This window comes from Odontomachus brunneus, unplaced genomic scaffold (assembly GCF_010583005.1).
Source record: "Odontomachus brunneus isolate Ranch 3 - 2012 unplaced genomic scaffold, Obru_v1 Obru_scaffold_060, whole genome shotgun sequence".
Classification (NCBI taxonomy): Eukaryota; Metazoa; Arthropoda; class Insecta; order Hymenoptera; family Formicidae; genus Odontomachus; species Odontomachus brunneus.
This window is the reverse complement of record NW_022639510.1, coordinates 64,583-78,092: the sequence shown is the minus strand read 5'-3', so window position 1 is coordinate 78,092 and position 13,510 is coordinate 64,583. Positions and strand designations below refer to the sequence as shown.

The following is a 13,510-nucleotide window of genomic DNA, read 5'->3' as shown; positions in this document are numbered from 1 at the left end:
GAGAGAGAGAGAGAGAGAGAGAGAGAGAGAGAGAGAGAGAGAGAGAGAGAGAGAGAGACGATTTGTTTGTGATGGCATCGACGTTGAACAACAGTTAATGCGACGCATTCGCGTGTATGTCATTCAGACGACGTTATTGCATTCTATGTCGCCCGACGATAAACTTCTCACGTGCGCAGGTTAGCTCCTGGAGCAAGAGGTGGTTCACGCATATCTTCTTATTCGTCATCGTATTTCTGTACAGTATCGCCGGGGCGATGATCTTCGTGACGGTCGAAGGCACGCACGAGGAGATCCTTCACTTCAACATTCGGAAAGAGAGGTATACGAAACGTAAAATTTCATTCTGTTGTGTGTCCTTTCGTGTGATCAAGCAGAATTGTAAAGATATCCATGAGATTTCATTCAATTTAATAACTGATTCGAACATAATGGGTTTCAATTGAGTTTTGATTCAATCTTAATTGATGATTGATTTCAACGAATTTAGTTAAAGACTGTTCTATTGACGATTGATACGAGTAAATGGGTATCAAATATTGTTCAATTAATAATTAATAACTAAATAAATAACTAAAATATAAACAATTAATAACTAAATAAATTTAATTAAATGCCGTTTAATTGACGATTGATTCGAGCAAATTCAATCGATTCAATCGAATTTTATCGAAGATTGTTCGATGACGATTGATATGATCACAATGCTCCCTTCTTACTTGTGGTTTTTCAATTAATTCAATTTTTTACGATATAAAATATGAGAATGACAACATGTGGAAACATAGAAAGTTCAAGGAAGATATTTGGTAATTATTTCTCTCAATTGGACATGATACATATCGCGACAAATATATTAATTGACCGTAGTTATATAAGAATAATACAATACATAAAGTACATTTCGAGAAAAATAAAGCTAAAAATCTGATACGTGACTTAAAAGTTTAGATAGCATTGAGGTTCTTTGCAATCTTTGAAGAAGTCGAGCATGATCAGTTTTCTTCTTTTGAAAAGTATTAATTTATAAACTTAACTGTTAAAAAATGGGTAAAAGATGTAAATAATAAAAAATGGCATAACTAATAGAAAATAAAAACTTTTTGAATTAATTTTAGACGCTTATAAGGCATTTTTCACGTATTCCTTTAGCATGTTTGGTATTGCTGGACTGCTAAAAGATTCCTCTAACTAATAAATCAACTTTTAGAACCATATTTTAAATAAGTAATTTGTTATTAATAAATATATATAGAAAAATTTGATCTTTTTTGTTTTATGTAGCAAAAGACGTATAGACTACTTATTGGTAAAAAAAAACTAAAAAATCATAATTTTGTGAGTTGGATTATTCTTGTATAACTGTGGCCAATTATCACTCTACATTTCATCACGTTTATGTCGAGCCAGAAGAAACTCCAGGGCTTTTCTGATTCTTTTGATGGGCCGTTAAGATTTCGATTGACCATATTGTGAAAATATGACTTCTATTATTCGTTCATTTATTAAACCGCGGCGGATGTGGGACACGCGCCAGAGTATATATCGGGCGCATCGCGATAGGGGAAATCGTTGATTGTCCTGGAAAAATGTGGAACAGCTGAGTGGGTCGAGAGCAGATCCTTCAGCGTGAGCAAAAAACAAGACTCGATGCGCGCGTTTCAACTTCGTAAGAGTGCGACACTTTTGCCTCGATGAACTTCAAAACACACTCGGTACTCAATGTGAAAGTTTATCTTCCGAGAATTGCGAGATAATTTCTCCTATTGCTCACGAATACGTTGCGAAATTTCAAATTAAGGAAAAGTGTTGTAACATTTTGCCACTGACTATGCATATTGAGAAGTAACGTCCTATTCAACATGTCCAAAAGAATGTCCAAAAGAAGTTTTTAAGAGATGCTTAACTCTAGCTACTATGCGCCATTAAAGTGGCTTCCCTGTAAGTTATTTTGTGGGACGAAGCGCCACTAAAGTGGCTTTCCGCCATATCATTTCTCAGTAATTTCCAAATCATTATTTCACTTATTTTCGTGGTTTTAAAAGTTGTGTGCATTTTCGTTTACATGCACACCGCGGCAGAGAACTCCGTACTGGCGATACAGCGTCACGGCCAGCGTCGCCGTAGCTAAAGGGTTAAGATATGTTAAGGCGTTTCCACTTTTTGTTATCTGAATTTTCGTCGATTTTTCTTCTCGACTAATTCGTAGAAATCTATTTACTTCGCGACATATTGCAGTTTAATTTATGTTTAGTCCAATATTTCAATATTTAACTAATGTAACAACACGTTTACAGTAAGGTATTTATATTGAGTACACCATTGGCTGTATGATTTGAATATTTAAAGTATGTATATATAAAAATTGAGATTTTTGTTATCATTTTTAATTATCTTTTCCTTTGCACTAAAAATAATAACGTCATATTTCCACAACAGCATGGTTTAAAATATTTCTAAGCAGCAAGATGATGTCAATTGACATACTAATCTTTTGTTGCATGTTTTTTTTTAGTGAATATAATTTTGTGAAACTTGTTATCCGGGAGTTGTTGCGGTCACTAAGTACGAATATGGTGTGAAAAATACAAAATTCAAAATGGCGGATCCAATATGGCGAACAGAATTTAACTGAATTCGTTTGAAACTTGTTACTCGGGGTTTTGTGGATTACTCGGGGAAAGTTGTGGATTACAAATCTGATGTCAAAAATACACAATTCAAAATGATGGGTCCAATATGACGGACGGAATTTTCAAAATCAACTAAATTTGCTTGAAACTTGTTACTCGGGGTTTTTAGAGTCACTGATTACAAACACGAAAAATATAAACAAATTTATATAAGTATTATATAGTATTGTACAACATTATGCAGCAAAAGGTTAATGATACATTATTGATGTATTTTGATGTCATCATGTTTGTTGAGCTTACATTTCAAAGTGGAATAATTTTTCTAGATTTTGAATTAATATGAAGACTGATGATTCATGATGATTTTTAGATACAATATAGATTATATATATATATATATATATATATATATATATATATATATATATATATAATCTCTAATTTTTTTTTAAATCCTTTCATTATTTTCAAAACGTGTGGGGAATACAATTTTAATGAATGAAAGTTAGTTTATAAAATCGGCTAGAATGAAACGCAATACCGAAGTAGACTTGGCATAGAATCGCAAAAAATTAACTGGAGGTTACCCACATAGCAGAAATGTTCAAAATATATCATGGGGATATTCTAGAGATATTGAAATATCTTTATTGTCTTAAAGCATCATCAATAGCATTTATTTGCATATTTTAGATGTCAACACGAAAAAAACACGATTTCAAACACGAAAAAAAAGATATGGACAACTAAAAATATTAACAGCAAAAGCAAATTTTCTTGCTTTCATAGTAAAAGTTATTTAGTTGTCCATATCACAACTAAATAATTTTTACTATGAAAGTAAGAAAATTTGTTCCTGCAGTTAATATTTTTAGTTGTCCATATATTAGCAAATCTTTTTTTTCCGTGAAGACTTGTAAAACAAATAGGACGTCTGATGTCTCTAAGATGTCTTTCGGATATTTGTGCTCACTGGCTTGTAATGCTAGTACAAATTACGCTTTTCAATAACAACGTTATTTTTATTGTTAGTAACGGCAATGCTGATGTATTTATATCTATTGGTTAACGGTAACAAGTATACTTTTGTCGCAACTTCCTCAAGATCGCGCGTCAATTTTCATCCGATCGTAACGTGACACGCGACACGTGAAGAGCGAACGAATTTGATGAGGCCGCGGTTTCAATTCAATCTCGCAATAGTTGTCGATAATGCTGTTGTCAGTCCTGTTCGGCTCTGCCGGTATTTTACATTCAGCTCCATGTAATAGTCTCTTACCACGCTAATCAGTATTGAATTTCGCGACGCACGACATCGTTTGAAGAACTCAATGTCTGACTATACGTGCAATTTTCTACGTCTCGCGAAATCACGCGATTTTTCTTCGGAAGACATAGATTTTCGACCTTGCATTGACTCTTTCTAAATGAACGTACCGTCTCCGAATCATGATGAAGTCCCTTATAGAAATATCATACTAAGAATCATTGATAATTATTTTCAGTATTAAAAATACTGGATAATAAGTAATTATCAATGATTCTTAGTATAATATTTCTATAAGGGATCAGTAAAAAAATGTTTGACATTTGTAAAATTAATCGTTGCGAAGGAATTATTGTCAGAATTATTTTTTGGAAGAACTATTTCTGTGTGTTGTATTATTGCATTGTGTAGTAAATAATTTCGGATTTTGTGCAAAATAAAATGATCATATTTTTATGACGCTACATGGTTTGAAAAAAAGGTTTGATTGCCTTAACCAAATTCCTGGTGAAATATTGGGTATGGGAAAAAGTTTGTGGCGTTTTTTTAGTAAAATTCAAGTGTTTTTCTTAGAGTATTAAAATCAATTTATTCAAACCAAATATGCTCAATTATTTTCGATAATATTTTTGGGACATAATCTCATCGCGATAGAACTTCTGTGGTTTCTGGTCGAAAAACTGCTTCAAGTGATTTTCACGGTCTCTTTTGAAGCCAGCTTTACACCATTTAAGAGAGTTCTGCAGAGATCTAAACAAATGATAGTCTGAGGGTGCTATATCAGGACTATGGATGCATCAAAATTTCCCAGCCAAGCTCTCGCAATTTTTGCCAAGTCATCAAAGATGTGGTCGAGCGTTGTCGTGATGGGAGACGACACTCCTCCTACTGATCAATTCTGGCCGCTTCCTCTCAATTGTTTGTTGAAATCTCTCCAGTTGTTCACAATAAAGTTCGGAATTAATTGTTTGACCGGGCGGTAACAGCTCATAGTGAACGATTCCTTTCCAATTCCACCACACACACAACATCATTTTCTTCATCGTCAATCTAGGTTTTGCGATTGCTTGCGCCTTCTCTCCTTCCTTTGTCCACGATCTTTTTCGAGTTCGATTATCGTACGTGACCCATTTTTCATCACCAGTTATCATTCTCTTCAGAAATGGCTCAATTTCATTCCGTTTCAGTAATGTATCGCAAATGTTTTTAACTTGCATAAGAATTAGGCATCGACCACGAAACAGTTTTGAATTATTTATATAAAGCTGGATACAAAAAGAAGCTCGATGTTTGAGTTTCTCACGAGTTGAGTGTTAAGAACATGATGGAATATTTGCTACACGTTCTTATACTTCTGCATTTGCATAAGAACATGATGCAAATGTTCTTATGCAAATGCATAAATGTAAGAACATGTAGCAAATGTTCCATCATGTTCTTAACACTCAACTCGTGAGTAACCCAAACATTGAGCTTCTTTTTGTATCCAGCTTTGTGTAAATGATTCAAAACTGTTTTGTGGTCGATGCCTAGTTCCCTGGCAATCTCCATACTGTTCACATGCTTATCACGCTCAACTTTTTCCATGATTTCATCGGACTTTTCAGTGATTGGTCGACCAGAGCGAGGTTCATCTTTGACATCGAAATTTCCAGTTCGAAAGCGAGCGAACCATTTCCGTGCTGCTGATTTTGATAGAGTATCTTCACCGTAAACAGCACAAATTTTTTCACAAGCTTGTGCAGCATTCTTGCCTTTATCGTAGTGATATTGCAAAATGTAGCGAATTTTTCCTTATTTATCTTCATTTTCAAAATAAAATAACTTTTGATTCACTTCATCGATTTCAATCTTTTTCGGCTCAAAACAAAGGTTGAAATGTCACGCGTGTCAGTGTTGTCGATGCGATTAGTAGTTACCGAGTGCTGAGCATGTAATGCCATCTAGTGCCAAACGCCACGAACTTTTTCCCGCACCCAATATACGCACCAGAAATTCCAGTTGATGTTACCGGAATTCTATTCAAATAAACAAGATTTCTGTTTAAGACTCTGCTATCTCGCCGCAAAAAGTCTGAATTGACGGTGGCGCCTAGCAATGTCGAGAACACGAAATAACTGTGTCAGCTGATTGGCTAACACTAAGCCAGGTTCACGCTAGGCCTCGCTTGACACCTCGGAAAGTTTCTTGCGTCTTATCGCGTTATTTTTCAGTTTCTCTGTGAAGTATATATATTATCGTGATCTTCACAGCCATAAAATGTGCAGCAAACTCTGTGATGCTGGTAATACATTGTAAAAATCGAGTAATTCAATGTGTTTATACACGCTGATATCTCAGCTGTCACAAATCACTGTGATAGCCGAAAAATGTAGGCATTATTTCAAGAATTATTTTATGATGCTACGTGATATATCAGCCAGATATCTGATGCTGTACTTTTTACAGGTTTCAGGATTAAGAAAATATTTGGTTGTAAAAAATAAAACAATAAAACGCAAGGAACTTTCGGTATATAATTTCTTGCTTCTGATGTTATCGAACCAATATGGCCGCCCGAGAAATAGTAGAGCCTTAACTTGAACAAACTTTTAGTAACTTCAACCGGAATTTCCTAACTCGTTCACTAGGAATTTGGTTAATTCAACCAAACGTTTTTAATTTTATAATATTTTTGTTATGTTTAAACATCTATCATATTATAATTATAATTTTATGGAAAATATGCGTTTTGATCTTCTGTTATTCTCTGCACATATTGTCTCATCAAATTGTAACAACATAAAAATATAATCGTTTCATTTTATTTGAAAATTCCGGAATTACTTATTACATAAGCTGATACTATGTATAATGGTAGTGATAACCTTACATATATATTGTTACTTTTTTTGTAGAGATATATAGTGAAGATAAGGGGATATATTTAATAGTAGAAATGATTATAACGTTAGTAAGAAATTATACAAGGTGTCCCGTATCACCTTCACAATCTCTCGTGAGGACGTAGAGCAGATTGAGATGAACACAAAAGTCCCATACCGTTTTGCGATATTCTCAATAATAACCGAGAAATTAATTAAAGAAGATTGGTGAATGACCACGCGCGATGTGGTAGATGAGCTGCAGTGGCACCATCTGCCGTTGTATACTTATACATTAAGTCAAATTGAATAAAAAAGTCCTCTACCATTTTGCAAATAACCACATAGATTTTTAGATATTAATTAAAGAAAGTTGTTACCATGATTGTGTACCACAATGCACAAATTTTCTTTTATTAATTTCGTTATTATTGAGAATATCGCAAAACGATATGGGACTTTTGTGTTTATCTCAATCCGCTCTACGTTCTCACGAAAGATTGTGAAGATGATACGGAACATCCTGTATAACTGTTCTTTTCTCTCAATATAGACTGGTAACGTCGACTCTTTGCACTTAGACGAAAATTATTGCGATGATTATTTCGCTTCTGCGAGAAGCGCAATTTCCGGGGAACATGTGCTTCCATTCCGCGGAATTATTGTCATTTTTGCAGAAATTTCAGCTTACGGCGAAGTCGCGGAACGTTTACACGACACATTCGTGTCGCCGGCTGTCTTGTCATTACGGTGATGAATGTGATCTCGCGCCCTTCTCTTCGGTCGCGAAATGGTCCTTCCGGGCTCGATCGATTGTCCTTAATACAAAGGCCAGGACAGCTGAAGAGCACGACGATCTATGGCGGTTCTTATCCATAAGAAATTGGCCTCGCGTGACAGGTGTGATAAGACGAACGCGCACGATATGTAGCGTGGATTAGCTAAATGCTCAGCAATTGTACATTCGCATGCGAACCACATCGCGAGTGAGAGCATTCGAGGTAACAAAGGCCGTGGAGAGCGTTCCACCACGGTGAAGGCCAGGGTCAATGTTTGCCGTGAATTATAGCCAGAAGAAATTGGCAGTAAAGATTCTTATACACATACAGCTATACTCGCGTGCCTGCGAAATATTGCCCCGTTATCCATTCTGAACGGAATGGATTGAAATTTGAAGCGTGCTCAGATTATCTGTTCTAAGATATTAATGTAATTATCGAACCATGCTTTCAGGTGTATTCTTGAAAACGGAAAGTATTATATTATAAACAAGAAACGATGGAACAAAACTCAATATCAGAGTTGTATACAGTGAACTGATTGTCCTAATTTTTTCAGCAAAACTTTAATATTTCTTTAAATTTTTGTTTGTACAGAATAAGCTCAAAATTTAGTTTAATGAGGTAATCGTAAAGTTGACTCAATACACCAAAATTACATGAAATTAAATCAAACCAAATTAAATACAATTGTGTGCAATTTTGTAGACTAATGCTGCAATTCTAATTCAATGCTGCAGAATCGTAAGTCTCGTAACTTGTTCTCGTAAAATTTGTCAGAACTTATGAATAGATTTATAAATCTATGTGATATCATATGTCGTACAATTACTCGTAAAAATCTACGATTTCATATAATTTACGATATTTACAAGTGATTGTACAACATATGATATTCACTTGTAAATCTACTCATAAGTTCTGACGAATTTTACGAGAATAACTTACGAGACTTACGATTTTGCTTAGAATTGCAGCATAAATTTTATATTTTCATAGTTTGTATACAGCGAAAACTAGCAGTCTTAATTCTTTCAGAAAAATTTTGATTTTTCTTTGAATTTTTGTTCGTGCAAAACGAGCTTAAAATTTAGTTGAGCTTAAAATGAGTCAATCGTGAAACAAGCTTAACATGTAAAGTAAATTAAATTATGCAGTTTTATAGACCAAGTTTTGTATTTTCGGAACTGTATACAACAAATTAACAGTCTTAATTTTTCAATAAAATTTTGGTTTTTCTTTGAATTTTTGTTTGTATGAAATAAGTTAAAAATTTAATTTAATAAATCGATCATATGAAGCAGATTCAACACAAACTAAATTAAATTGTGTAGTTTTATCTATTAAATTTGATATGTCAGATTATCTTTTTATTCAATTTGGCTCAATTGCAACAAAATTTGCATAATCCTGAGAATTCACTCTTTTTACTCAATTTTTTCAGTATAGTTCTCCGAAATAATTGTATATCGCGCATATACAATAAATTATATTTAAAAAACGACTTTAATTGAATGCGTAACAAAATTAAGGAAGTTTTTCCAGACATTGTCCAAAATATGATATCTGGTGATCGATAACAAGGGGCGGCTAAGGACGATTTCTTTTTTTCAGTGATGAAAGTGCCGTTGAATTAGAGTAGAGCTCTCCGCGATTGATCAGACGCGTTTTTGTCTTCATTGGATCTCGTCCTAATTCAATATTGGACCAGACGTTTCGATTCATATCGTCCTCGCGGCTCTGTTCCATGTCATTGTGATTCTCGCATATTTTCTCGAAGAAATTTCTTGAGATCTAATCGAGCTTTTGCAGAGGATGAGTCATCCTGATGTGAAGTGTCCTTTATCGATCGCAGGAACGAAACGCTCAATGAGATCCGCGAACTTTGTGACGATTCCGTGTTGGCGTCGGACATGGAGCTTTGGAAAGGACGAGCGGCGAACCGTTTGATGAAGTATGAGGAACACCTGTACGAGTTTTATAAGCGGGGTGTGACGGACCTCGGCCAGAAAGTATGGACGTTCTGGAATGCCGTGTTCTACTGCGGCACCATTTACACGACCATCGGTGAGTGCGATATTTCTAGCCTCCTAGGATTTAATCACCTGTTGAGAAGGCGTCGCTTTTAGCGCGCCCAATTTCAGTGATGTAAAACAGACCTCTAAATATACTTTGCACGCGTAATGTTTGGACTTTAAATTAAATTTGAACTTCAAATTAATAAACTTTCGGAAAATGAGCTCTAAATTAGTGGACAAAATTACAACGTCAGAGTTATATGCACGAAATTTATTCTTTAAGTTTCTTTTAAATTTTTTTAAAGATCATAAACTACGAAGGCGATTATTTAGTCGATAAATAATCTATTTTCATTGTTAAATCAAATGAAATTAAAGTTAAATAGAAAAAAATATATAAAGATATAAATATATTCTAAATATAAATATGTTCTAAATATACATTGCAAAAACACATACACCATATGTGAATTTTAAATTATTGGAAAAAATTATAACGTCGAAGTTATATACACGGGTTATATACGGGTATACATATACGGGTTATATATATATAAATAATAAGAAATTATATACACGTTGCTATAAATTTATTCCTTAAATTTCTTTTAAGTTTTTTTATTTTTTTTGAGAATTATAGATCACAGTGGCGATTATTCGGGCGATGAATGATTTATCTACTCATTGACTGCTACAGAATTAAATCTGAGTAAAAAGTCGAACTGAATCTTTCACTTGACTCAATTTAATTGATCCCAAAAGACTACTTTATAATAGGAATGGATAATGTCCATTCGTCCTCGTGGTTGTTTGAAAATATATCCTCAACGCGTTTAGAATCGAAGAATGTGTATTTTCTTTGGTAAAAGATGAAAAACATCTTGGCGTTCGTGTCAAGAAGAAGATGATGATGAAGTGGAAATATTTGTCGGCTGAGCGGCTCTTCCTCGGAATAGACCGATTTTCGTCGGAGACGTATTTTGGTACACATCAAGACCAGCGGTGCGACCGAACGAGCGCGTCTCAAGAGAGCCTCCGAATTATGACAAAACGTGTTTCCGACAAGTGATTTTGCGGTCGAATCTTCGAGTCGCTCGGGACTCCGCTTTACAACTCATAAAAACACGCGAAAAGATATTTTTATTTGCGCTCACCCGTACGCTCTTGGCGAGGTCCGGTTTATTTTTCATGCATCTCTCTTCGAGCGACTGATCAATCGTGGACGACCAAACGCGGGAAAATGTATTTCGCGAGTCGTGCGTCAATATGTTGTGCGTGCAGCACGACGAATTTCGGAATTAGTTCATGCTTCGAATATATTAGACATAGAATATAGCTCTGACAATGAAGACATCTCGCGTGAAAGGCACAATCTTTTAAATTAGTGAAATTAGAAAAATTACAACGTCGGAGTTATATATACATTAAATCGTTAGAAATTTATTCCTTAAATTTCTTTAAAAAAAATTTTTTTAAAGATCATAAACTAAGTCAACGATTATTTAGTCGATGAATAATCTGTTTTCATTGCATATTAAATTAAATCAAATCTGAGTCAAGTAGAAAAAGTATATAAAAATATACATATGCTCTAAAAATATAAATATAAGTATACTCTAAATATACATTGCACACAAATACACACATGCAATATCTGAACTTTAAATTAATGGAAGAAATTATAATGTCGGAGTTATATATATTAGATCGTTAGAAATTTATACTTTAAATTTCTTTTAAGGGAGGGAAGTCTTTTTTAAAGATCATAAACTATACAACAGCGATCTTTTAGTGATGAATAATCTGTTTTTATAGCATACTATGAAATCAAATTTGAGTTAAATAGAAAGAAAGTCGATGGTTGCGATTAATGCAAATTGATTCCTCCTGTTCTGAGCTGTTATTGCGTTATTAACGGGATACGTTGATGCAAGGAAAACCTACCTTGCCTTGTCCTATCGATTCGTTGCCTCAAAAATGCATTTTTTCAGGCAACGAACCGCTAATGAATAATGTTACATAGATCAACGTAGCCAAGAATTGGTTACTGAAGTCAGAAATAAAAGCTACGCGATATTTTACTATTTTCTGGTTGACACAACCATTCTTTTTTTTAGTGGGGAAATCCCGGGAAAAAGATTCATATAAAAAGTTTATATATGGATTTTGTCCATATATGATCATATATAATTATATATGTCCACATTGAAAAGGATTCTGTTGAGAAGATACGATTGAAGTAAATGCTTACGTTTATGATAGCCAATGATGTCGACGTCTAGTTAAATCAAATTATGTTTTCCTCTTTTCATTCAACAGTATTTTATGGACATATACAGAGTATCCGGTAACTGATCGAACAATCGCCGTGTACGGGTCAAAATAATCATAAAAGTTATACCATTTTGAAATTTTCTCAATATTTATTTCGTAATTAATTAAAATGTATTAATTAATTACGTAATTAATTAAAATGTAATAATTAATTAAAATGTATTAATTAATTAAAATGTATTAATTAAATTAATAAACGAATGAGCGCACGAGAAGCGGTAGGACAGGTCTGTGTGTAAAAGAAATGACTTACGCAACAATGAATATACAGCTGATTTCGAAGCGGAGTAACGTATACGTGTCGCTTGTAACTCCGCCCCGAAATCTGTTATTTATCGTTGCTAAGAGGTAAGCCATTTCTTTTACACACATAGCCTGTCGTACCGCTTCTCCGTTTACCGTGCGCTCATTCGTTTATACATTTTAATTAATTACGGAATAAATATAGAGAAAATTTTAAAATGGTATATAACTTTTATGATTATTTTGATCCATTCTACCCGTACACGGCGGTTGCTTGATCAGTTACTGGACACCCTGTATAATTATATATGATTATATGTAAGGTCATATATATGGACAAAATTCATATATACAGTGTCCCAGATTCTCGTCCGCAATTTTTGTGGGAACGTAGAATGGATGAGATGAACACAAAAGATGCGTTTTGCGATATTCGCAATAATACTCCAGACATTAATTAAAGAAGATGGTGAATGATTACGTGCGATATGATAGATGAGCTGTAATGGCGATGTGTGCCGTTGCGTGCTTGTACAAAAAGCCCTTTATTATTTCGTAAATAATAGATTTTTAATTATTAATGAAAGAAAATTGTTACATGATTGCGCGCGATGCCGTACAAATCTTTAATTAATATCTGGTATCTTTTCACTAGAGATATATTAGGTTGACCCATAAATTTGTGCGGACTTTTAAACGAGATTGAAATACATTTTATTCTTATTGAAAACAATTTTCATCAATAATATATGTACCATTCTTAACTTTCATAACTTTCTGTCGTCTTTTGTAGTAACTGATTATCCTTTCATTTCGTATGTACTAATGTTTTAGCGACTAAAATGTGCTATTGAAAAATTTGCTATGTTTCTAACGAAATTTGCTATACTTCGAAGTTTACTATGTTTCTTAGCGAGAAAACTTTTATCGATAGTCTATTGTTGCATCTATTAGAAACATAGTAAAATTGAAAAGAATTGATGTGAAACAAAAAAGCTATAGTACTATCTTCGTATAAGATCCGAAACTTTCGCGATTTGAAATTTGATCGCGATGAGAGAGGCCTCTGATAAAATAAAAGACATTTCCGTGCACTTTCGCAAGCAAACCGTGCGTATTTGCGCGACTTTCTAAAGGTCGCGATTGTATACGCCCACGCGCACTATTTCGAGTCCTGGCATCACGTAATGGGATAGAAGAGATGAGTACGGTGATTGTGGAAAGACAAGATGTGTCTTTGTCTCCGATTTCGTAACGGGGACGAGAGAATGAGAGTGACTCCGCAAAGAACGACGCTTTCCGACCGAAATTAAATTAAACGGTCGCCGCGTTGCGACATTGAGCGGAAGATACCACACGCGGAATTACC

The 13,510-nt window shown here is 34.2% G+C and overlaps 1 protein-coding gene across 1 annotated transcript in view; it reads left to right on the top strand.

Moving 5' to 3' along the window:
* The window catches only part of LOC116846041, a 13,396-nt gene extending 3,819 nt beyond the window's left edge, over positions 1–9,577 (top strand). Inside the window, exons 2-3 of the mRNA XM_032819375.1 lie at positions 245–322; positions 9,402–9,577. Coding sequence (XP_032675266.1) covers positions 245–322; positions 9,402–9,419 — 96 coding nt within the window. The 3' untranslated portion in view covers positions 9,420–9,577. The remainder of the gene's footprint in view (positions 1–244; positions 323–9,401) is intronic.
* Positions 9,578–13,510: the final 3,933 nt, after the last annotated feature.